The sequence below is a fragment of the Tachyglossus aculeatus genome, chromosome 11 (assembly GCF_015852505.1).
Source record: "Tachyglossus aculeatus isolate mTacAcu1 chromosome 11, mTacAcu1.pri, whole genome shotgun sequence".
NCBI lineage: Eukaryota > Metazoa > Chordata > Mammalia > Monotremata > Tachyglossidae > Tachyglossus > Tachyglossus aculeatus.
Window position 1 is genome coordinate 54,366,503 of NC_052076.1, and position 22,759 is coordinate 54,389,261.

A 22,759-nucleotide genomic window follows, 5' to 3' on the forward strand; every position below is an offset into this window, starting at 1 on the left:
CTGCCAGCTCCCCAAGTCCTAGTCCACCAGCGACTACTTTGCTTACTATGTGCAAAGTGCTGTTCTAAGCCCAGTACAGAACTCATCTTCCCTTCAAAACCCTGTTCGCCACGTGACTTTCCCATCACTGTAGAAAGCACCACCATCCTCTCTGTCCCATAAGCCCATAACTCCTCTCATTTCATCCACATATTCAGCCTGTTGGTTCTATATCCACATCGGTAAAATTCCATCCTTTCCTCTCCAATCAATCAATCGTATTTATTGAGCACTTACTATGTGCACAGCACTGTACTAAGCGCTCCCAAGCCAAACTACTACTATGCCAGTCCAGCACTTATCTTATCCCACCTTGAGAACTGCATCTGCTTCCTTGCTGGTCTCCCTGCCTCTTGTCTCTCCCCGCCTCCAGGCCACACTTGATTCTGCTGTTCATATTATCTTTCTTAAAAAACCCATTCATTCATTCATTCATTTTCATTCAATTGTATTTATTGAGCGCTTACTGTGTGCAGAGCACTGGACTAAGCACTTGGGAAGTACAAGTCCGCAACACATAGAGATGGTCCCTACCCAACAGCGGGCTCACAGTCTAGAAGGGGAAGACAGACAACAAAACAAAATAAATTAACAAAATAAAATAAATAGAATAGTAAATACGTACAAGTAGAATTAAACAAATAGAATTAAAGCTAAATGCACATCATGAACAAAATAAATCTCATCATGATCATGGGAAGCGCTTACAACATGCCCAGCCCTGTTCTAAGCGCTGGGCGCCCCGCTTCCCCGGCCCCGGATGAGAGGCTCTGCTCATCACCATTGTCATTCATTCTTTCAATCGTATTTATTGAGCACTTACTGTGTGCAGAGCACTGTACTAAGCGCTTGGGAAGGACAAGTTGGCAACATCTAGAGACGGTCCCTACCCAACATTCATTCAATCGTATTGATTGAGCGCTTACTGTGTGCAGAGCACTGTGCTAAGCGCTTGGGAAGGACAAGTTGGCAACATCTAGAGACGGTCCCTACCCAACATTCATTCAGTCGCATTTATTGAGTGCACAGCACTGTACTAAGCGCTTGGGAAGGACAAGTTGGCAACATCTAGAGACGGTCCCTACCCAACATTCATTCAATCGCATTTATTGAGCACTTACTGTGTGCAGAGCACTGTACTAAGCGCTTGGGAAGGACAAGTTGGCAACATCTAGAGATGGTCCCTACCCAACATTCATTCAGTCACATTTATTGAGTGCACAGCACTGTACTAAGCGCTTGGGAAGGACAAGTTGGCAACATCTAGAGACGGTCCCTACCCAACATTCATTCAATCGTATTTATTGAGCGCTTACTGTGTGCAGAGCACTGTACTAAGCGCTTGGGAAGGACAAGTTGGCAACAACTAGAGACGGTTCCTACCCAACATTCATTCAATCGTATTCACTGAGCGCTTACTGTGTGCACAGCACTGTACTAAGCGCTTGGGAAGGACAAGTTGGCAACAACTAGAGACGGTCCCTACCCAACATTCATTCAATCGTATTCACTGAGCGCTTACTGTGTGCAGAGCACTGTGCTAAGCGCTTGGGAAGGACAAGTTGGCAACATCTAGAGATGGTCCCTATCCAACATTCTTTCAGTCGTATTTATTGAGTGCTTACTGTGTGCAGAGCACTGTACTAAGTGCTTGGGAAGGACAAGTTGGCAACAACTAGAGACGGTCCCTACCCAACATTCATTCAATCGTATTTATTGAGCGCTGTGTGCAGAGCACTGTACTAAGCGCTTGGGAAGGACAAGTTGACAACATATAGAGACGGTCCTCATGAACTTCTAGTGGTTGCCCATCCACCTCAGCAAACAAACTTCTTACAATTGGCTTTAAAGCACTCAACCACCTTGTTTTCTCCTACCTTATCTCTCTGATTTCCTACTACACCTAGTGTGCACATTTCGCTCCTCTCATCTCCCTCACTGCCAACCCCCATCCCGCATCCCGCCTCCGGCCTGGAACTCCCTCTTCCTTCCTATCTGACAAGACAGTGTCTGTCTGTCTGTCTCTCTTGCCATTTTCAAAGCCTTATCAAACTCACATCTCCTTCCCTGACGAAGCCCTCACTTCCACTACACCCTCTCCCTTCTGTGTCACCTAAATTTGTCACCTTAAGATACTTGATATTTACCCCACCCTTACCCCCCGACCTCCGACCACTTAGGACTAAAGCTGCAATTTATTATAGTGTCTGTCTTCCCCTCTAGACTAGATGCTCTTTGAGGAAGGGTGCAGTCTATCAACTCTGTTGCAGTGTATTCTCTCGCACAGGAGGCTCTCAAAAAATACCATTGACTGATTAAGCAGGAGAGACCTGGAAGAAGGGAGAAGGGGTTCACCTGATATCAGGCGAAGCCACCTGGGAGGGTTGACCCATAGCAATAACAGTATTTGTTAAGGGCTTATTAAACAGGGGACGGGACTGTTTGAGGCTCTGCAGAGAAGTGGATTTAGGAGCTGAAGCTCAGTTTCCTGAATCACAGGCCCCTGTTCTCTCTTCTGCCTCAGGCTGGTTCCCATCCTGTTGACTGGGTGGTGAATTAACTGCCGCTGCCCGGCTCCACCATGTGTGCCATCCTGGGCATCGTGCCCAACGCCAGCGACCTCGACAGCGACGCGCAGGACCTCTAACCTCTAAGGCTTAACCCAAATCCTCGTGCGGCGCAGGAAAGAAGCCGGATAAGATGCTGAAGAAAGTTCTATCCGTCGCGCTATCCTGCAGACCGCGTCGATTTGCCGGAAAATCGGCTCCTCCCTCCTTTCCTCCGCCTCTCCAGCACCCTCTCCTCAGGTGCCCCCCGAGGGCGGGGGGCACGGGCCGGACGCAAACACCCCGATGTGCCCGCGGGCACCTGTATAAATGTCTGTACATATTTATCACTCTATTTATTTTACTTGTACATATTTATTCCATTCATTTCACTTGGTTTATATGATTTGTCTTGTTGTCTGTCTCCCCCTTCTAGACTGTGAGCCCGCTGTTGGGTAGGGAGCGGCTCTATATGTTGCTAACTTGGACTTCCCAAGCACTTAGTATAGTGCTCTGCACACAGTAAGCGCTCAATAAATACGATTGAATGAATGGCCTTCCCAGACTAAGCCCCCTCCTTCCTCTCCCCCTCCTCTCCCTCCCCATCCCCCCTCCCCCCGCCTTACCTCCTTCCCCTCCCCATAGCCCCTGTATAGATGTATATATGTTTGTACGGATTTATTACTCTATTGAATAGGGACCGTCCCTATGTGTTGCCAACTTGTACTTCCCAAGCACTTAGTACAGTGCTCTGCACCCAGTAAGCGCTCAATAAATACGACTGAATGAATGAATATGTTGCCAACTTGTACTTCCCAAGCGCTTAGTACAGTGCTCTGCACACAGTAAGTGCTCAATAAATACGATTGAATGAGTGAATGAATGAACTGCAGGGGGAATCTGCAGCACAACTAACTCCTGAGCTGATATTTAGCCTCGTCACTAGTTCAAGGAAAAGCCCCAGGGAATCTTCGGCAAGGAACAACGTCAAAGCTGGGTCAAGTGTTGAAGTTATTCCCCTCATTCTCTCCCCCAACCCAGGAAGGAGGGTTTGGCTCCAATGCCCAATGCCTAAAGACCCCTTCCCAAGGAAGGTTGAGGATTCCAACTCTGCCAGGCACCGTTTGGCTCCTTCCTGCTCATCCTGCTCATCACGAGCAGCAGCACGGATCCGTGGAAAGAACACGAGCTCTGGAGTCAGAAGTCAGGAGTTCAAATCCCGGCTCCGCCAATTGTCAGCTGTGTGACTTTGGGCAAGTCGCTTAACTTCTCCGGGCCTCAGTGACCTCATCTGTAAAATGGGGATTCAAATTGTGAGTCCCCCCCGTGGGACAACCTGATCACTTTGTAACCTCCCCAGCGCTTAAGCACACAGTAGGCATTTAACCAATACCATCATCATTATTATTATTCTCTGTGCCTCAGTTCTCTCATCTGTAAAATGGGGATTAAGACTGTGAGCCCCATGTGGGACAACCTTATCACCGTGTAACCTCCCCAGCGCTTAGAACAGTGCTTTGCACATACTGAGCGCTTAATAAATGCCATTACTATTATTATTATCTGGTGACAAATCCAGAAGAATGCACCCTTCCTATCCTGGGCCACCCAGTCCCGGACAGGCCAAATACAGGGGATCTGGAAATTGTTCCAGGTACGGGGGGCAGGGGGTTTGAACTTCCTGATCCTGGGAGCCAGGGAAGGAAATCTTCAGGAGTTGGAGGACGCCCCTCCAAACGACTGAGGGAAGTGGCAGTGTTCCCAGGAACAGTCTTCTCCCAGCCAATCCCCTCTCCCTCATTTCACACTCATCACCTGCTGACAAAATTCACATTTTTGTTACTGCTAACACCTCTACTTCAGGGAAAACAGAAGCCTATAAGGAAGCAAGCAATTTGCTCTGCAATATTAGGTCTGGCAAATGGGTCACCTGGGTTGGGAGCCCCAGAGACCCTGCTTTGACCTCTCCCGCTACCCCCCGTTGTCTCCCGGCCTCAACCAAACTGGCTAGAGCTCCTCAATCAATCATATTTACTGAGCGCTTACTATGTGCAGAGCACTGTACCAAGCACGGGGGAGAGTACAACATAACAGATTTGTTCGACAAATTCCTTGCCCACAATGACCTTATGTTGCTCTGCTTCGGTTCCCAAGGAGATCGGCAAGGAGGGTGGGTTTTAGAAGCGCTTACTATGTGCAGGGAGCTGTACTAAGCACACGGAAGAGTACAACAGAATTAGCAGACATGCTCCCTGCCCATAACGAGCTTACAGTCTAGAGAAGCAAAGGTCCCTTGGGTAATTTATCTTTGTAATTTATTTATTCATATTAATATCTGCCTCCCCCTCTAGATTGTAACATCGCTGTGGGCAGTGAATGTGTCTGTTTATTGATGCAGTGTACTCTCCCAAGCACTGGAGAAGCAGCGTGGCTCAGTGGGAAAAGAGCCCGGGCTTTGGAGTCAGAGGTCATGGGTTCAAATCCTAGCTCCGCCAACTGTCAGCTGTGTGACTTTGGGCAAGTCACTTCACTTCTCTGGGCCTCAGTTACCTCGTCTGTAAAATGGGGATGATGATTGTGAGCCCGCCGTGGGACAACCTGATGACCTTGTAACCTCCCCAGCGCTTAGAACAGAGCTTTGCATATAGTACGCGCTTAATAAGTGCCATCATTATTATTATTTTTACTTAGTACAGTGCTCTGCACATAGTAGGCGCTCAATAAATACAACTGAATGAATGAATGAGCCTTTTGTTGGGTCTGCAAGTGATGAGAGGCTGGCTTTTTCATTCATTCAATGGTATTTATTGAGCGCTTACTGTGTGCACAGCACTGTACTAAGGCTTTCTCCACAGTGCCACAGGGGCCAGGCCCACGGGCTTAGAGGGTGGGCACCACCTCCATGGGGCTGAGGCTGGCACTGGGTGGGTAAAGTCGCTTAACTTCTGCCCGGCAGCTTTGGGCAGGGGAGGGCAATCAATCAATCAATCAATCAATCGTATTTATTGAGCGCTTACTGTGTGCAGAGCACTGGACTAAGCGCTTGGGAAGTCCAAGTTGGCAACATATAGAGACGGTCCCTACTCAACAGCGGGCTCACAGTCTAAAAGGGGGAGACAGAGAACAAAACCAAACATACTAACAAAATAAAATAAATAGAATAGATATGTACAAGTAAAATAAATAAATAAATAGAGTAATAAATATGTACAAACATATATACAGGGCAAGACCGGCAGTCCCAAGCTGCCTGGTCCCCGGGAGCCTGACAGGGGCTGGAGGAGGATTTTTGCGAGCTGGATTTGTGTAAACCCTCTGGGCCTGAGGTTTTTGCCCCGCTTTTCGCGCCTGGGAAACAGCCCGGAGCCCGTCTGGTCCTGTGGCATTTAAGCAACCCCTGCCAGTCGCCGACAGGCTGAAGGTTAGATACTCTTGGGAAGCAGCATGGCGTAGTGGAGAGAGCACGGGCCTGGAGTCAGAAGGTCATGGGCTCGAATCCCGGCTCTGCCACTTGTCTGCTGTGTGACCCTGGACAGGTCACTTCACTTCTCTGTGCCTCAGTTACCTCCTCTGTAAAACAGGGTTTGAGACGGTAAGCTCCACGTGGGCCAGGGACTGTGTCCAACCCGAATTGCTCGTATCCACCTCAGTGCTTAGTACAGTGCCTGGCACACAGTAAGCACTTAACAAATACCATAATTATTATTATCCGGGGGCAGTGGTGAGGGAGGGGAAGGGGGAGAGGTGGCACAGAAGGAAGGGTGGGTTCATACAGCAGACTGTGAGCCCACTGTTGGGTAGGGACCGTCCCTATATGTTGCCAACTTGTACTTCCCAAGCGCTTAGTACAGTGCTCTGCACACAGTAAGCGCTCAATAAATACGATTGATGGATTATTTACTAAGTGCCAATGCAGAGTGCTGTATTAAGTCACTGGGAATGACTCAAATTTTTTTTTACAGTATTTTTACGGCATTTAAGCACTCACTGTGTGCCAGGCACTATTCTAAATGCTGGGGTAGAGACAAGGTAATCAGGTTGGGCACACTCCATGTCCCACATGGAGCTCACAATGTTATTTAATAATAATAGTAGTAATAATGGTATTTGTTAAGCACTTACTGTGTGCAAAGCACTGTTCTAAGCGCTGGGGGAGTACAAGGTGATCAGGTTGTCCCGTGTGGGGCTCACAATTTTAATCCCCATTTTCCAGATGAGGTAACTGAGGCACAGAGAAGCTAAGTGACTTGCCCAAAGTCACACAGCTGACAAGTGGCAGAGTCAGGATCAGAACCCACGACCTCTGACTCCCACTGTATTTGCCAATGTATTTCCATTTTATAGATGAGAAAACAGACACAGAGAGATTAAGGGATTTGCCCAAAGTCACACAGCAGAGGTGTGGTGGAGCCAGGATAAGAACCCAGGTCCTTCTGGCTCCCAGGCCATGCTGCTAGTCTATAAGAGAAAAAACACATGTTCCCTGTTCTAAACGCCTTCTCCCTTCCTTTCATTCATTCATTTGTATTTATTGAGCACTTACTGTGCACAGAGCACTGTACTAAGTGCTTGGGAGAGTACAACACAACAATAAGCAGAGTCGTTCCCTGTCCACAATGAGTGTGTGTGTGTGGGGGGGCAAACATTAATCTAAATTAATTCCCTCCAATCTGTTCCCTGTTCTAAATGCCTTCTCCCTTCCTTTCATTCATTCATTTGTATTTATTGAGCACTTACTGTGCACGGAGCACTGTACTAAGTGCTTGGGAGAGTACAACACAACAATAAGCAGAGTTGTTCCCTGTCCACAATGAGTTTACAGTCTGGGGGGTGGGGGGTGCGGGACAAACAGTAATCTAAATGAATTCCCACCAGTCTGTTCCCTGTTCTAAATGCCTTCTCCCTTCCTTTCATTCATTCACTTGTATTTATTGAGCACTTACTGTGCACGGAGCACTGTACTAAGTGCTTGGGAGAGTACAACACAACAATAAGCAGAGTCGTTCCCTGTTCATAATGAGTGGGGCGGGGGGGGGGGGGGGGGGGGCAAACATTAATCTAAATGAATTCCCTCCAATCCGTTCCCTGTTCTAAATGCCTTCTCCCTTCCTTTCATTCATTCATTTGTATTTACTGAGCACTTACTGTGCACAGACCACCGTACTAAGTGCTTGGGAGAGTACAACACAACAATAAGCAGGGTCGTTCCCTGTCCATAATGAGTGGGTGGGGGGGAGACGGACAAACATTAATCTAAATGAATTCCCTCCAATCCGTTCCCTGTTCTAAATGCCTTCTCCCTTCCTTTCATTCATTCATTTGTATTTATTGAGCACTTACTGTGCACGGAGCACTGTACTAAGTGCTTGGGAGAGTACAACACAACAATAAGCAGAGTCGTTCCTTGTCCACAATGAGCTTACAGTCTGGGGGATGACGATGACGACGACAAACATTAATCTAAATGAATTCCCTCCCGCCTTTTTCCTTTTTTGGGATTTCTCCTTGCCTACTTTTCCTCTCTTCCTACTTCCCTTTCCTTTCCTTTTCTTCCCCACCCCAACCAACCCCCCAGTCCCCATCAGCGCTCTGCCCGCTCCCTGCACTGAGGCTCTCCATCACACTGCTAAATCAGAAACAGCTCAACTGGAAAAGACGGAACTCTGCTCTCGGCTGGGCAACGGTCAAAAAGGCCTCAAAATTCATCTCAGCGCATTAGGGTTAACAAAGACTGGGAGCCCTATGTGGGACAGGGACTGTGTCCAGCTGATTATTTTGTATCTACCCCAGCGCTTAGAACAGTGCCTGGAACATAGTAAGTGCTTTCTAGACTGTGAGCCCACTGTTGGGAAGGGACCGTCTCTACATGTTGCCAACTTGTACTTCCCAAGCGTTTAGTACAGTGCTCTGCACATAGTAAGCGCTCAATAAATACGATTGATTGATTGATTGAAGTGCTTAATAACACAATTATTATTATTGTTGTTGTTATTATTATTATTATTATTATTAATAAATATTTACAAAATTCTCTTGGGGTGCACAGTGCCATACTACCGGTGGATGATGGGAGAGTTAAAAAAAAAATCCAACAGCAGAATGCGATCCCCAAGAAGAGACTTGCAAAAGAAGCAGCACAATCTTGTGGAAAGACCACACGCCTGGGAGTCAGAACGACCTGGGTTCGAATCCCTTCTCTGCTCCAAGTATGCTGTGTGACTTGGACAAGTCACTTGACTTCTCTGCGCCTCAGTTCCCTCATCTGTAAAATGGGGATTAAGCCTGTGAGCCCCACGTGGGACAGGGACTGTGGCCAACCAGACTAGCTTAGATCTACCCCAGTGCTCAGTACAGTGCCTGGCACATAGTAGGTCCTTAAAACAAACAAACAAAAAACCATCCTCAACTGCCGTCACTGGATGGACCCCTGAAGTACTTGAAGTGAGAGAAGGGAAACGACTGTACTAAGCGTTTGGGAGGGTACAATCAAACAGAGTTGGCAAACACATTCCCTGCCCACAAAGAGCTTACAGTCTAGAGGACAATCTTGTAGATTCATTCATTCAATCATATTTACTGAGCGCTTACTGAGTGCAGAGCACTGTACTAAGCGTTTGGGAAGTACAAGTTGGCAACATATATGTACATCATTAACAAAATAAATAGAAGAGTAAATATGTACAGTAAAATAAACAGAGTAATAAATCTGTACAAATATATACATACAAGTTACTGAGGGTAGATATGAACATAAGTGCTGTGGAGTTGCGGGGGGAGTGGCGGTGAATACCAAAATGCAGCCAAGAGCAGGGGCTATGAGCAGTCCATTCAAATTTCAATTATTTGGGCTGGAGAAAATTGCAAAAACAATCCTACCCTGGCATCTCCCCCCCACCTCCTTCCCCTCCCCACAGCACCTGTATATATGTTTGTACATATTTATTACTCTATTTTACTTGTACATATTTACTATTCTATTTATTTTACTTTGTTAATATGTGTTGTTTTGATGTCTGTCTCCCCCCTCTAGACTGTGAGCCCACTATTGGATAGGGACCATCTCTATATGTTACCAACTTGTAATCAATCAATCGTATTTATTGAGCGCTTGCTGTGTGCAGAGCACTGTACTAAGCGCTTGGGAAGTACAAGTTGGCAACATATAGAGACAGTCCCTACCCAACAGTGGGCTCACTTCCCAAGCGCTCAGTACAGTGCTCTGCACACAGTAAGCGCTCGATACGATTGAATGAACGAATCAAGGGTGTTTTTTTTTTCATTTTTAACTTGACTGCTATCTTTGTGCCAGCTCCTTAACCTCCGATTCCTTGGTATTTGCTATAAAGCGATAACACAAAACTGACGCCTCTTCCGCAAGGTTACCATGCAAGATAGAGCGCCCAAGAATCTCAGTGCTCCTAAAAATCGATGGCAGGCAAGTCTTCGCACAACTATAAAAGTACTAGATCACCTCCCAGTTTGACAGAAGGTAGTAGGAAAGTGTCAAGACCCCTTGCAAAGAGAAGAGAGAGCCAAGACCCTCCCCCCCCAAACACCCCCAGGTCTCCCCTCTAAGAGGGCTCTAGTACACGCCTCGGCTCTTGAATTTTCCAATCTTTTGCAGTCTAAAAGCTATCACTCCTAAGCCAGCAGCACACCACTCATTAAATCAGAAGCAGTGTGGTCTAATGGACAGAGCACGGGCCTGGAAGTGGGAAGGACTTGGGTACTAACCCCAGCTCCACCACTTGTCCGCCGTGTGACCTTGAGTAAGTCATTTAACTTCTCTGTGCCTCAGTTACCTCATCTGCAAAAGGGGGTTAAGACTGGGAGCCCCATGCAATACAGGGACTGTGTCTGACCCAATTATCTTGTAACTAGCCCAGCGCTCAGTACACACAGTAAGCACTTGAACCCAATTATTATTATTTTTTTAAGTATGTAAGAGTACACACTTTCCACCCAGGCCCTGGGGATTTACATGCTGAACCTAGTTTGGTCACTGACCACGTATGTCACAGGAACCCTGGGCTGGGTCTTTTCTGCCCTTGACTGCTTCTCTTCTCTCTTGCTTCTCCTTTCAGAGCAGGGCCGAGAATAGAAGTCTTAAAATCCAGGAACCCAAGATCTGTCATACCCAAACTGCACTTTATCCTCCGCCTTCCTTAAAAGGGTGCAGAGCACTCCGCTCTCCTGCTCTTTCACAATCTGCCTGAATCTGGTTGACCGACCCTACCTTACTTCTCGCTGAATAGGTCTTTCGTAGAAGGTCCTAACGGTAAATCAGCAGGCTAAATGGAGAGGGTCTCCTTTTAGGGTCTCATACCCTCAACACCCACTCAATCTGCCCCGCGCAAAGATTTAGATCAACGAAGTCTTTCCTTAAAGGCAAGACCGAATGACCGCGGCAGCCCTCGGAATCAGTTCAACCCAACCCTCTCTTCGGCTGGCAGACGGAGAAGCAACAAAGAAGGCAGTGAAGGGCCACTGGGGAATTAGCTCATCCCAACCCTATCTTCGGCTGGCAGACAGAGAAGCAACGACGAAGGCTTAGAAGGGCCACCGAGGAATTAGCTCATCCCAACCCTATCGTCTGCCGGCAGAAGGAGTAGCAACGGAGAAGCTTTAGAAAGGCCATCGAGACAGCAAACCTAATGGGCCTCAGAGGCTCTGGTGAATTCAGAATGGGGCTGAACTTTTCACCATTACACTCACAGACACGAAGCTGACTCACCCCGGAACACACAAATGGATGATTTTGCTGGAATGTTCTGGACACCCACACAATTTACCCACAAAAGCGGAGTACTAGGGGTTCTTGAACCTCTTAATCTGTTGCATCATCATCAATCGTATTTATTGAGCGCTATGTGCACAGCACTGTACTAAGCGCTTGGGAAGTACAAATTGGCAACGTATAGAGACAGTCCCTACCCAACAGTGGGCTCACAGTCTAAAAGGGGGAGACAGAGAACAAAACCAAACATACTAACAAAATAAAATAAATAGAATAGATATGTACAAGTAAAATAAATAAATAGAGTAATAAATATGTACAAACATATATACAGGTGCTGTGGGGAAGGGAAGGAGGTAAGATGGGGGGGATGGAGAGGGGGACGAGGGGGAGAGGAAGGAAGGGGCTCAGTCTGGGAAGGCCTCCTGGAGGAGGTGAGCTCTCAGCAGGACCTTGAAGGGAGGAAGAGAGCTAGCTTGGCGGATGGGCAGAGGGAGGGCATTCCAGGCCCGAGGGATGACGTGGGCCGGGGGTCGATGGCGGGACAGGCGAGAGCGAGGTACGGTGAGGAGATTAGCGGCGGAGGAGCGGAGGGTGCGGGCTGGGCTGGAGAAGGAGAGAAGGGAGGTGAGGTAGGAGGGGGCGAGGGGATGGACAGCCTTGAAGCCCAGGGTGAGGAGTTTCTGCCTGATGCGCAGATTGACTGGTAGCCACTGGAGATTTTTGAGGAGGGGAGTAATATGCCCAGAGTGTTTCTGGACAAAGACAATCCGGGTAGCAGCATGAAGTATGGATTGAAGTGGAGAGAGACACGAGGATGGGAGATCAGAGAGAAGGCTGATGCAGTAGTCCAGACGGGATAGGACGGGATTGCATGTGGGGGGAGTGGGGGAAAGCACAGCTAGGTGAGGAGGTAATCTGGCAGCAGCAGGGCTTTCTGTTCTTCATTTAACCTCCAGGCGCTGGACTGCCCTAGGGTTAGAGCGACACTCCATCACATCACCACTCTCAATGCATGCAACCTGGAGGAATTCCCGTTCTCTGGGCTGCCCGTATCAGGGGAACACTCTAAAGGGAGAGACACAGGTAAGAGAAGGGCCTCATTAAAGCGCAGTGTTTAAACACGCTACACTGTAAGACTGCAGATTGTAAACTCCTTTCAGACTGTAAGCTTCTTGTGAGCAGGGATCAACTCTAATGCACTGCATACTCCTAAGTGCTTCGTGCACTGCTCTGCACACAGTAAACACTCAAGAAATCCCACTGATTGATAAAACAGATCTGTTCCTTCAACTTGGGGTCCTACAGGTTTGTGTTTTTTTATGGTATTTGTTAAGCACTTACTCTATGTTCCAGGCCCTATTCTAAAGGCTGGGGTAGATAAATAATGATAATAATAACGATGGTATTTGTTAATCGCTTACTATGTGCAAAACACTGTTCTAAGCGCTGGGGTAGATAACAGGGTAATCAGGTTGTCCCATATGGGGCTCCCACTTTTAATCCCCATTTTACAGATGAGGTAACGGAGGCACAGAGAAGTTAAGTGACTTGCCCAAGTTACACAGCAGACAAGTGGCGGAGGCAGGATTAGAACCCACCCCCTGACTCCCAAGCCCACGCTCTTTCCATTAGACCATGCTGCTTCTTAGATACAGAGTAATCAGGTTGGACACAGTCCATGTTCCACATGGGGCTCGCAGCCTTCATCTCCATTTTACAGGTGAGGTAACTGAGGCAAAGAGAAGTGACTTGCCCAAAGTCGCACAGCAGACAAGTGGCAGAGTCAGGATTAGAACCCAGGTCCTTCCGACTCCCTGATTTCCATATATCTAAGAATGAGACAGCCTAGAAAATATAGTTTGCTTGTCCACCCATTCAGAACGAGAATATCATGACAGCATGAAGAACTCCGAAGAACCAACAAGTTGCCATCTTTAACTTTCTTAAGTGAAAAGGGACTAGAGATCAGCGTTTCAAACAGTGCTTTGCACATAGTAATCGCTTAATAAATGCCATCATTATTATTATTATTATCTGGTTCCAGTTAGAAGAGCCTCCTAATCTGAATAATAATAATAATAATGGCATTTATTAAGCACTTACTACGTGCAAAGCACTGTTCTATGCGCTGGGGAGGTTACAAGGTAATCAGGTCTTCATCCCCATTTGACAGATGAGGTAACTGAGGCATACAGAAGTGAAGTGGCTTGCCCAAAGTCACACAGCTGACAACTGGTGGAGCCGGGGTTTGAACCCATGACCTCTGAAATATACTAATCCCTCTACAGTGTTCTCAGAAGAAAATTGTGAGATTCATAACACTAATAATAATAATTATTATTATAGCATTTGTTAAAGCACTTACTATGTGCCAAGTACTGTACTAAGCAGAGGGGTAACCACAGTATAATCATGTTGGACACAGTACCCATCCCACATGGAGCTTACAGTCTAAGTAAGAGGGACACACATCCCATTTTTGAGAACTCCATCTCTCAATGCCTCGATACCTTAAACACGAAGGGCACCTAAATGTGAAAAACTTAGATTTCAGTTCCTGCACATCTCCTCCAAGAGACCGGTTAAGCTCCTTGTTGGTGGGGAATGGGTCTACCAACTCTGTTGTATTGCGCTTAGTACAGTGCTCTGCACACTGGAAGCCCTCAATAAATATCATCGATTGATTGTTTAAAGAAGCCTGGAGAAGCCACACTGCAAAAGAAAAGGCTAAGCTGTCCATTAATTCCACATCCAGGGGGAAGGGGAGATTTTGAGGGAAATGAAAATAGTTCAAGAGAACTGAAAAATGACTCAAAAAGCCCTCAGAAGTCAAAGAGATCTCAACTTGGTACTGCTGGCTCCCTTTCGCTTATGAGGGAGGATGAGGGAACTTGACAGATCAGTTTCATTAGCAATAGGTGTGAGATGATAGGTACCTAAAGTTCTGAACCCACAGGACTGCTCCCATTTACTTTTCCGAGCAAGTTTCTTCTAAAGTGGCTGAAAAGAGACTCAAAAAGCCCTCAAAAGTCAAAGAGATTTCAACTTGGTACTGCTGGCTCCCTTTCGCTTATGAGAGTGGATGAGGGAACTTGACAGATCAGTTTCATTAGCAATAGGTGCGAGATTTTAGGTACCTAAAGTTCTGAACCCACAGGACTGCTCCCACTTACTTTTTCAAGCAAGTTTCTTCTAAAGTGGCTGAAAAACGACTCAAAAAGCCCTCAAAAGTCAAAACAGATCTCAACTTGGTACTGCTGGCTCCCTTTCGCTTATGAGGGTGGATGAGGGAACTTGACAGATCAGTTTCATTAGCAATAGGTGTGATGATAGGTACCTAAAGTTCTGAACCAACAGAACTGCTCCCATTTACTTTTTCAAGCAAGTTTCTTCTAAAGTGAAAAACGACTCAAAAAGCCCTCAAAAGTCAAAGAGATCTCAACTTGGTACTGCTGGCTCCCTTTCGCTTATGAGGGTGGATGAGGGAACTTGACAGATCAGTTTCATTAGCAATAGGTGTGAGATGATAGGTACCTAAAGTTCCAAACGCACAGGACTGCTCCCATTTACTTTTTCGAGCAAGTTTCTTGTAAAGTGGCTGAAAAACGACTCAAAAAGCCCTCAAAAGTCAGAGATCTCAACTTGGTACTGCTGGCTCCCTTTCGCTTATGAGGGTGGATGAGGGAACTTGACAGATCAGTTTCATTAGCAATAGGTGTGAGATGATAGGTACCTAAAGTTCTGAACCCACAGGACTGCCCCCATTTACTTTTTCAAGCACGTTTCTTCTAAAGTGGCTGAAAAACGACTCAAAAAGCCCTCAAAAGTCAAAGAGATCTCAACTTGGTATTGCAGGCTCCCTTTTGCTTATGAGGGTGGATGAGGGAACTTGACAGATCAGTTTCATTAGCAATAGGTGTGAGATGATGGGTACCTAAAGTTCTGAACCCACAGGACTGCTCCCATTTACTTTTTCAAGCAAGTTTCTTCTAAAGTGCCTTGCTCGTAACTGGGGAGAATTCACTGTGGGACACTCTGGGTTAAATCTTTCTAGAGTTAGACTATAAGCTCAGTACAGTGCTCTGCACACAGAAAGCGCTCAATAAATATGAATGAATGAATGAATGAAAGAGACACTGTTTTCCCAAGCATTTAGTACAGTGCATCACACCAAATGGACACTCAATGAACATTATAACTAAGGAGTTAGAAAAACAAAAGAAACTCCTCTTTGGGTTCTAGACTGCAAGCGCCATGTGGGGCTGTGTCCAACTTGATATGCTTGCATCCACCCCAGCGCTTACTACAGTGCCTGGCACATAGTAAGCGCTTAACAAATACCATCGTTTTTATTATTAAACCAGTGAGGTAGGGTAGGAGGGAGACAGTTGAGTCAGCGTCTGAAGGCCGAAGGGAAGGAATACGATCAAGCCGGTAGACACAAACTGGAGAGGAGTTTACAATCTAGTTGGGGAGAAAAACACTAAGTTACAGGCTGGGGAAGCAACAGGATATAAGGACACGTAATATAAGTGTGGTGGGGATGGGGTGAATATTCATTCAGTCATTCAATTGTATTTATTGAGCGCTTACTGTGTGCAGAGCACTGCACTAAGCGCTTGGGAAGTACAAGTTGGCAACCTATAGAGACGGCCCCTACCCAACAACGGGCTCACAGTCTACAATAATAAATATGGACAAATAAAATAAGAATAAATATGGACAAATAAAATAAATAGGATAACAAATACGGGCAAATAAAATAAGTAGAATAATGAATATGGGCAAATAAAAGAAACTGAATATATACGGACAATTAAAATAAGTAGAATAATAAATATGGACAAATAAGTAGAATAATAAATATTCATTCATTTCATTCATTCGATCGTATTTATTGAGCGCTTACTGTGTGCAGAGCACTGGACTAAGCGCTTGGGAAGTCCAAGTTGGCAACATATAGAGACGGTCCCTACCCAACAGTGGGCTCACAGTCTAGAAGGGGGAGGCAGAGAGCAAAACAAAACATATTAGCAAAATAAAATAAATAGAATAAATATGTACAAATAAAATAAATAGGGTAATAAATCTGTACAAACATATATACAGGTGCTGTGGGGAGGGGAAGGAGGTAAGGCGGAGGAGGGGGAGAGGAAGGAGCCCACTGTTGGGTAGGGACTGTCTCTATATGGTGCCAACTTGGACTTTCCAAGCGCTTAGTACAGTGCTCTGCACACAGTAAGCGCTCAATAAATATGATTGATTGATTGAAGGAGGGGGCTCAGTATCAAAGTGTTTAAGGGGTGTGGGATTAAAGTTCACAGATGGCACACAAGGGAGAGAGAACAGAGTGGGGAGAGGAGAGGGTCAGTTGGGGAAAGCTTTTTGGAAGAGAGAGGCGTTTGATACGGCTTTTTGACAGTGGGACAGAGGCTGGGAGCTCCTGGGAATCAGAGGTCATGGGTTCTAATCCCAGTTCTGCCATTTGTCTGCTGTGTGCCCCTGGGCAAGCCATTCTGCTTCTCTGTGCCACAGTTCCCTGATCTGTAAAACGGGGATGAAGCCTGTGAGCTCCAAGTGGGACAACCTGATTACCTTGTACCTATCCCAGCGCTTGGAACAGTGCTAGGCGCACAGTAAGCGCTTAACAAATACCATCATTAGCAGCGTGGCTTAGTGGAAAGTGCACGGGCTTGGGAGTCGGAGGGCGTGGGTTCTAATCCCGACCACGCCACTACTTCTGTTGCTGAATTCTACTTTCCAAGTGCTTAGCACAGTGCTCTGCTCCCAGTAATAATAATAATGGCATTTATTAAGTGCTTATTATGTGCAAAGCACTGTTCTACGCGCTGGGGAGGTTATGAAGTGATCAGGTTGTCCCACGGGGCGGCTAAATTTTAATCCCCCAGTAAGCGCTCAGTGAATACGACTGAATGAATGAATGACCTTGGGTAAGTCACATCGCTTCTCAGTGACCTCATCTGGAAAATAGGGATCGAGCCTCACGTGGGACAATCTGATTCACTCATTCATTCAATCGTATTTACTGAGTGCTTATTGGGTGCAGAGCACTGGACTAAACGCTTGGAAAGTAAAATTCGGCAAGAGACAATCCCTACCCAACAACGGGCTCACAGCAGCGCTTAGAAGGGTGTTTGGCACGTAGCAAGCACTTAAGAAATACCGTTGTCATCATTATTATTTTAATGATGATGACTACATGAGGAGTTTCGGTTTTTGTCGTGGCAAGTTCGCCGTTCTGTCCTACGCTGGGCTCAGGAGGGCAGGATGTGTGTGTGGGGGGGAGCGTATAATAAATAACAATGTTGGCATTTGTTAAGCACTTACTATGTGCCAAGCACTGTTCTAAACTCTGGGGAAGATACAAGGTGATCAGGTTGTCCCACTTGGGGCTCACAGTCTTGATCCCCATTTTCCAGAAGAGGTCACTAAGGCCCAGAGAAGCTGACTTGATGACGATGATGATGATGATGATGGCATTTGTTAAGCACTTACTATGTGCCAAGCGCTGGGGTAGATACAAGGTGATCAGGTTGTCCCACTTGGGGCTCACAGTCTTGATCCCCATTTTACAGAAGAGGTCACTAAGGCCCAGAGAAGCTAAGTGACTTGATGATGATGAAGAAGATGGTATTTGTTAAGTGCTTACTATGTGCTCAGCACTGTTCTAAGCACTGGGGTAGATACAAGGTGATCACGTTGTCCCACTTAGGGATCACAGTCTTCACCCCCATTTTACAGATGAGGGAACTGAGGCCCAGAGAAGCTGAGTGACTTGATGATGATGGTATTTGTTAAGTGCTTACTATGTGCCCAGCACTGTTCTAAGCGCTGGGGGAGATACAAGGTGATCATGTTGTCCCACTTGGGGCTCACAGCCTTCATCCTCATTTTACTGAAGAGGTCACTGAGGCCCAGAGAAGCTAAGTGACTTGATGATGATGATGATGAAGATGGTATTTGTTATGTGCTTACTAGATGCCCAGCACTGTTCTAAGCGTTGGGGTATTCATTCAATGGTATTTATTGAGTGCTTCCTGTGTGCAGAGCACTGTACTAAGTGCTTGGGAAGTACAAGATGGCAACATATAGAGACGGTCCCTACCCAACAACAGTCTCACAATCTAGAAGGGGGAGACAGATAACAAAATGAAACATGTAGACAGGTGTCAAAATCGTCAGAACAAATAGAATTAAAGCTATATGCACATCATTAACCAAACACAATAGCAAATATGTACAAGTAAAATAAATGGACTAATAAATCTGTACAAATATATATACAAGTGCAGTGGGGAGGGGAAGGAGGTAGGGCAGGGGGGATGCGTAGGAGGAGAGCAAAAAGGGGGCTCAGTCTGGGATAGATGCAAGGTGATCAGGTTGTCTCATGTGGGGTTCACAGTATTCACGCCCATTTTCCAGATGAGGTAACTGAGGCCCAGAGAAGTGAAGTGACTTGCCTAAAGTTACACAGCTGACAAGTGGGGCCTATTCTTCTCTTAGAGAAGCAGCGTGGCTCAGTGGAAAGAGCCCGGGATTTGGAGTCAGAGGTCATGGGTTCAAACCACGGCTCTGCCAATGGTCAGCTGTGTGACTTTGGGCAAGTCACCTAACTTCTCTGTGCCTCAGTGACCTCATCTGTAAAATGGGGATTAAGACTGTGAGCCCCCCCCCCCCCCCACCGTGGGACAACCTGATCACCTTGTAACCTCCCCAGTGCTTAGAACAGTGCTTTGCACATAGTAAGTGCTTAATAAATGCCATCATTGTTATTATTAAGTGGTGGAGCAGGGATGAGAACCCATGACCTCTGACTCCCAAGCCCAGGCTCTTGCCACTAAGAAATGTGTGTGTATGTGTGTGGGGGTGTGGGGGTGTGTGTGGAGAGTGTGTGTGGGATGTGGGGGGGGGAGAGAGTGGGGTGTGTGTGTGGGTGTGTGGAGAGTGGGTGGGGTGTGTGTACGTATGTAGTGTGTGGGGTGTGTCTGTGTGGAGAGTGGGTGGGGTGTGTGTATGTATGTATGTAGTGTGTGGGGTGTGTGTATGTATGTGGAGTGTGGGGGGGGTGTGGGGGGGAGAGAGTGGGGTTTGTGTGTGGAGAGTGGGTGGGGTATGTGTGTATGTATGTAGTGTGTGGGGTGTGTGTGTATGTATGTGGAGTGTGTGGGGTGTGTGTGGAGAGTGTGTGTGAGTGTGTGGGGTGTGAGAGTGTGTGGGGTGTGTGTATGTATGTAGTGTGTGGGGTGTGTATGTATGTAGTGTGTGGGGTGTGTATGTATGTAGTGTGTGGGGTGTATATGTATGTAGTGTGTGGGGTGTGTATGTATGTAGTGTGTGGGGTGTGTATGTATGTGGGGTGTGGGGTGTGTATGTATGTGGGGTGTATGTGTGGAGAGTGTGTGGAGTATGCATGTGGGGTGTGTGTGTGTGGAGAGTGTGTGGGGTGTGTGTGGGGGGGGAGAGTGTGTGGGGTGTGTATGTAGTGTGTGGGTGTGTGTGTGTGTGTGGAGAGTGTATGGGGTGTGGGTATGTATGTGGGGTGTGTGTGTGTGTGTGTGTAGAGAGTGTGGGGTGTGTATGTATATGGGATGTGTGTATGTGTGTGTCTCCCTCCCCGCCCCGCCTTACTTTTCGATCTCGAGCGCCGCCACCTTCCTCTTCTCGTACAGCTTGTCATTGAGGGCGCGGACCACGTTGGGGGGGAGCGGCGAGAAGTCCTTCTCGGGGTTCATCATGGCGGTGGCCGCGGCGGCGGAGGGCCCGGCCCCGGCCCTGTCCGTCCGTCCGCCCGTCCTGCCGCCCGAGGGTCTGGCTGGCTGGCTGGACAGCGGCGCGCGCCCCGTACTCCCCGCCCGGCCCGGCCCGGCTAGAGGCCGGCCGCCATCTTAGCCGCCTCACACTCACATGACTCGCACCGCCTTCCGCTTTCCGCCCCGGAGGCCTCACCCCCCTCAGAAGAGTCAGCAGTAGCATCGTCATCATGACGGCCTTCGGCGAGCGCTTACCTTCAGTCAATCGTATTTATTGAGCGCTTACCGTGTGCAGAGCACTGGACTAAGCGCTTGGGAAGTCCAAGTCGGCAACACAAAGAGACAGTCCCTACCCAACAACGGGCTCACAGTCTAGAAGCGGGAGACAGACAACAAAACAAAACAAATCAGCTGTTGTCCACCGGCAGACTTGGCATGACTGACTCCATCTTGTGCATACCAACAGTAACCCTTTATTTTGTGCAGACCGAAAGCACTCCAGTGTTTGTAAAGTAACATTTACCAAAGTGGCTCCTCTCTGTCTAGAATGTCCCCATCCTACCTTGACCGTTATCTCCCGATAACATCTTGTAAACGGGGATTTTAACACTAACCAAACCGTGGGTTGTACTTTAACTTGGGATCTAGGAATGCCAAGGCCTCACATACGGCACAACTCTCGGGAATCCTTTGTGTAGCTCGGATTTGAAACCCAATAAAAGAGGAAGAAGAGGCCGCGATCGGGGCTGCTTGTCACTCATACCTCTCCCGGGAGGTGAACGGGCAGGTAGCCACTTTCCTTCTTTACTGCTCTATCTGAACTCATGTCTCCGAGTCATTTTTCCTATCTGCCTCACCATTTTGGGTACACGAACCCTGCGCCGGATTTACAGCAGTTAACCTATTTTGCACCCTACTTGTCGATAACATTAACCAAAGAAAATACACAGAATAAAGATGCACAAATTAAATAAATAAATAGAGCAATACTATGGGCCCAGCGCTGTTCTGAGTGCTAGGAGCCCCCTCTAATCATCTAATCAGGTTGCCCCACGTGGGGCTTACAGTCCTCACCCCTATTTTCCAGAGGAGGGAACTGAGGTTCAGAGAAGAGAAGTGACTTGCCCAAGGTCACACAGCAGGCACGTCGGGGAGTCGGAATCATTCATTCTTTCATTCAATTGTATTTATTGAGCGCTTCCTATGTGCAGAGCACTGGACTAAGCGCTTGGGAAGTCCAAGTTGGCAACAGGTAGAGACAGTCCCTACCCAACAGCGGGCTCGCCGCCTAGAAGGGGGGAGACAGATGACAAAACAAAACATTAACAAAATAAAATAAATAGAATAAATATATACAAGTAAAATAAATAAATAAATAGAGTAATAAATATGTACAACATATACACATATATATGAATATTCATTCAATTGTATTTATTGAGCGCTTACTGTGTGCAGAGCCCTGGACTAAGCACTTGGGAAGGACAAGTTGGCAACATCTAGAGACGGTCCCTACCCAACAGCCGGCTCACCGTCTACAAGGGGGGAGACAGACAACAAAATATTAACAAGATAAAATAAATAGAATAAATATGCACAAGTGAAATAAATAAATAGAGTAATAAATATGGACAAACACATATACATATATATGAATATTCATTCAATCGTATTTATTGAGCACTTACTGCGTGCAGAGCACTGGACTAAGTGCTTGGGAAGTACAAGTGGGCAACAGATAGAGACGGTCCCTACCCAACAGCGGGCTCACCGTCTACAAGAGGGGAGTCAGACAACAAAACATAACAAAATAAAATAAATAGAATAAATATGTACAACTGAAATAAATAGAGTAATAAATATGGACAAACACATATACATATATATGAATATTCATTCAATCGTATTTATTGAGCACTTACTGCGTGCAGAGCACTGGACTAAGTGCTTGGGAAGTACAAGTGGGCAACAGATAGAGACGGTCCCTACCCAACAGTGGACTCACCGTCTACAAGGGGGGAGACAGACAACAAAACAAAACATTAACAAAATAAAATAAATAGATTAAATATGTACAAGTAAAATAGAGTAATAAGTACGTACAAAATATATACATATATATGAATATTCACTCAATCGTATTTATTGCGCGCTTACTGCGTGCAGAACACTGGACTAAGCGCTTGGGAAGTACAAGTCGGCAACAGATAGATACGGTCCCTACCCAACAGCGGGCTCACCGTCTACAAGGGGGGGGGCGGGGGGGGACAGACAACAAAACAAAACAGTAACAAAATAAAATAAATAGACTAAATATGGACAAGTAAAATAAATAGAGTAATAAATATGTACAAACATATGTACATATATATGAATATTCATTCAATCGTATTTATTGAGCGCATCAGGCAAAAACTCCTCACTCTCGGCCTCAAGGCTGTCCATCCCCTGGCCCCCTCCTCCCTCCCCTCCCTTCTGTCCTTGTCCAGCCCAGCCCGCACCCTCCGCTCCTCTGCCGCTAATCTCCTCACCGTTAGGCCTCGTTCTCGCCTGTCCCACCGTCGACCCCCGGCCCACGTCCTCCCCCTGGCCTGGAATGGCCTCCCTCCAAACATCTTTCTCCCTTCAAAGCCCTACTGAGAGCTCACCTCCTCCAGGAGGCC

At 46.9% G+C, this 22,759-nt stretch overlaps 1 protein-coding gene across 1 annotated transcript in view; it reads right to left on the reverse strand.

Moving 5' to 3' along the window:
- VAC14 (VAC14 component of PIKFYVE complex) overlaps positions 1-20,155 on the reverse strand; it is a 177,446-nt gene extending 157,291 nt beyond the window's left edge. The window contains exon 1 of the mRNA XM_038753808.1: positions 19,975-20,155. Coding sequence (XP_038609736.1) covers positions 19,975-20,081 — 107 coding nt within the window. The 5' untranslated portion in view covers positions 20,082-20,155. The remainder of the gene's footprint in view (positions 1-19,974) is intronic.
- Between the last annotated feature and the right edge of the window lie 2,604 nt (positions 20,156-22,759).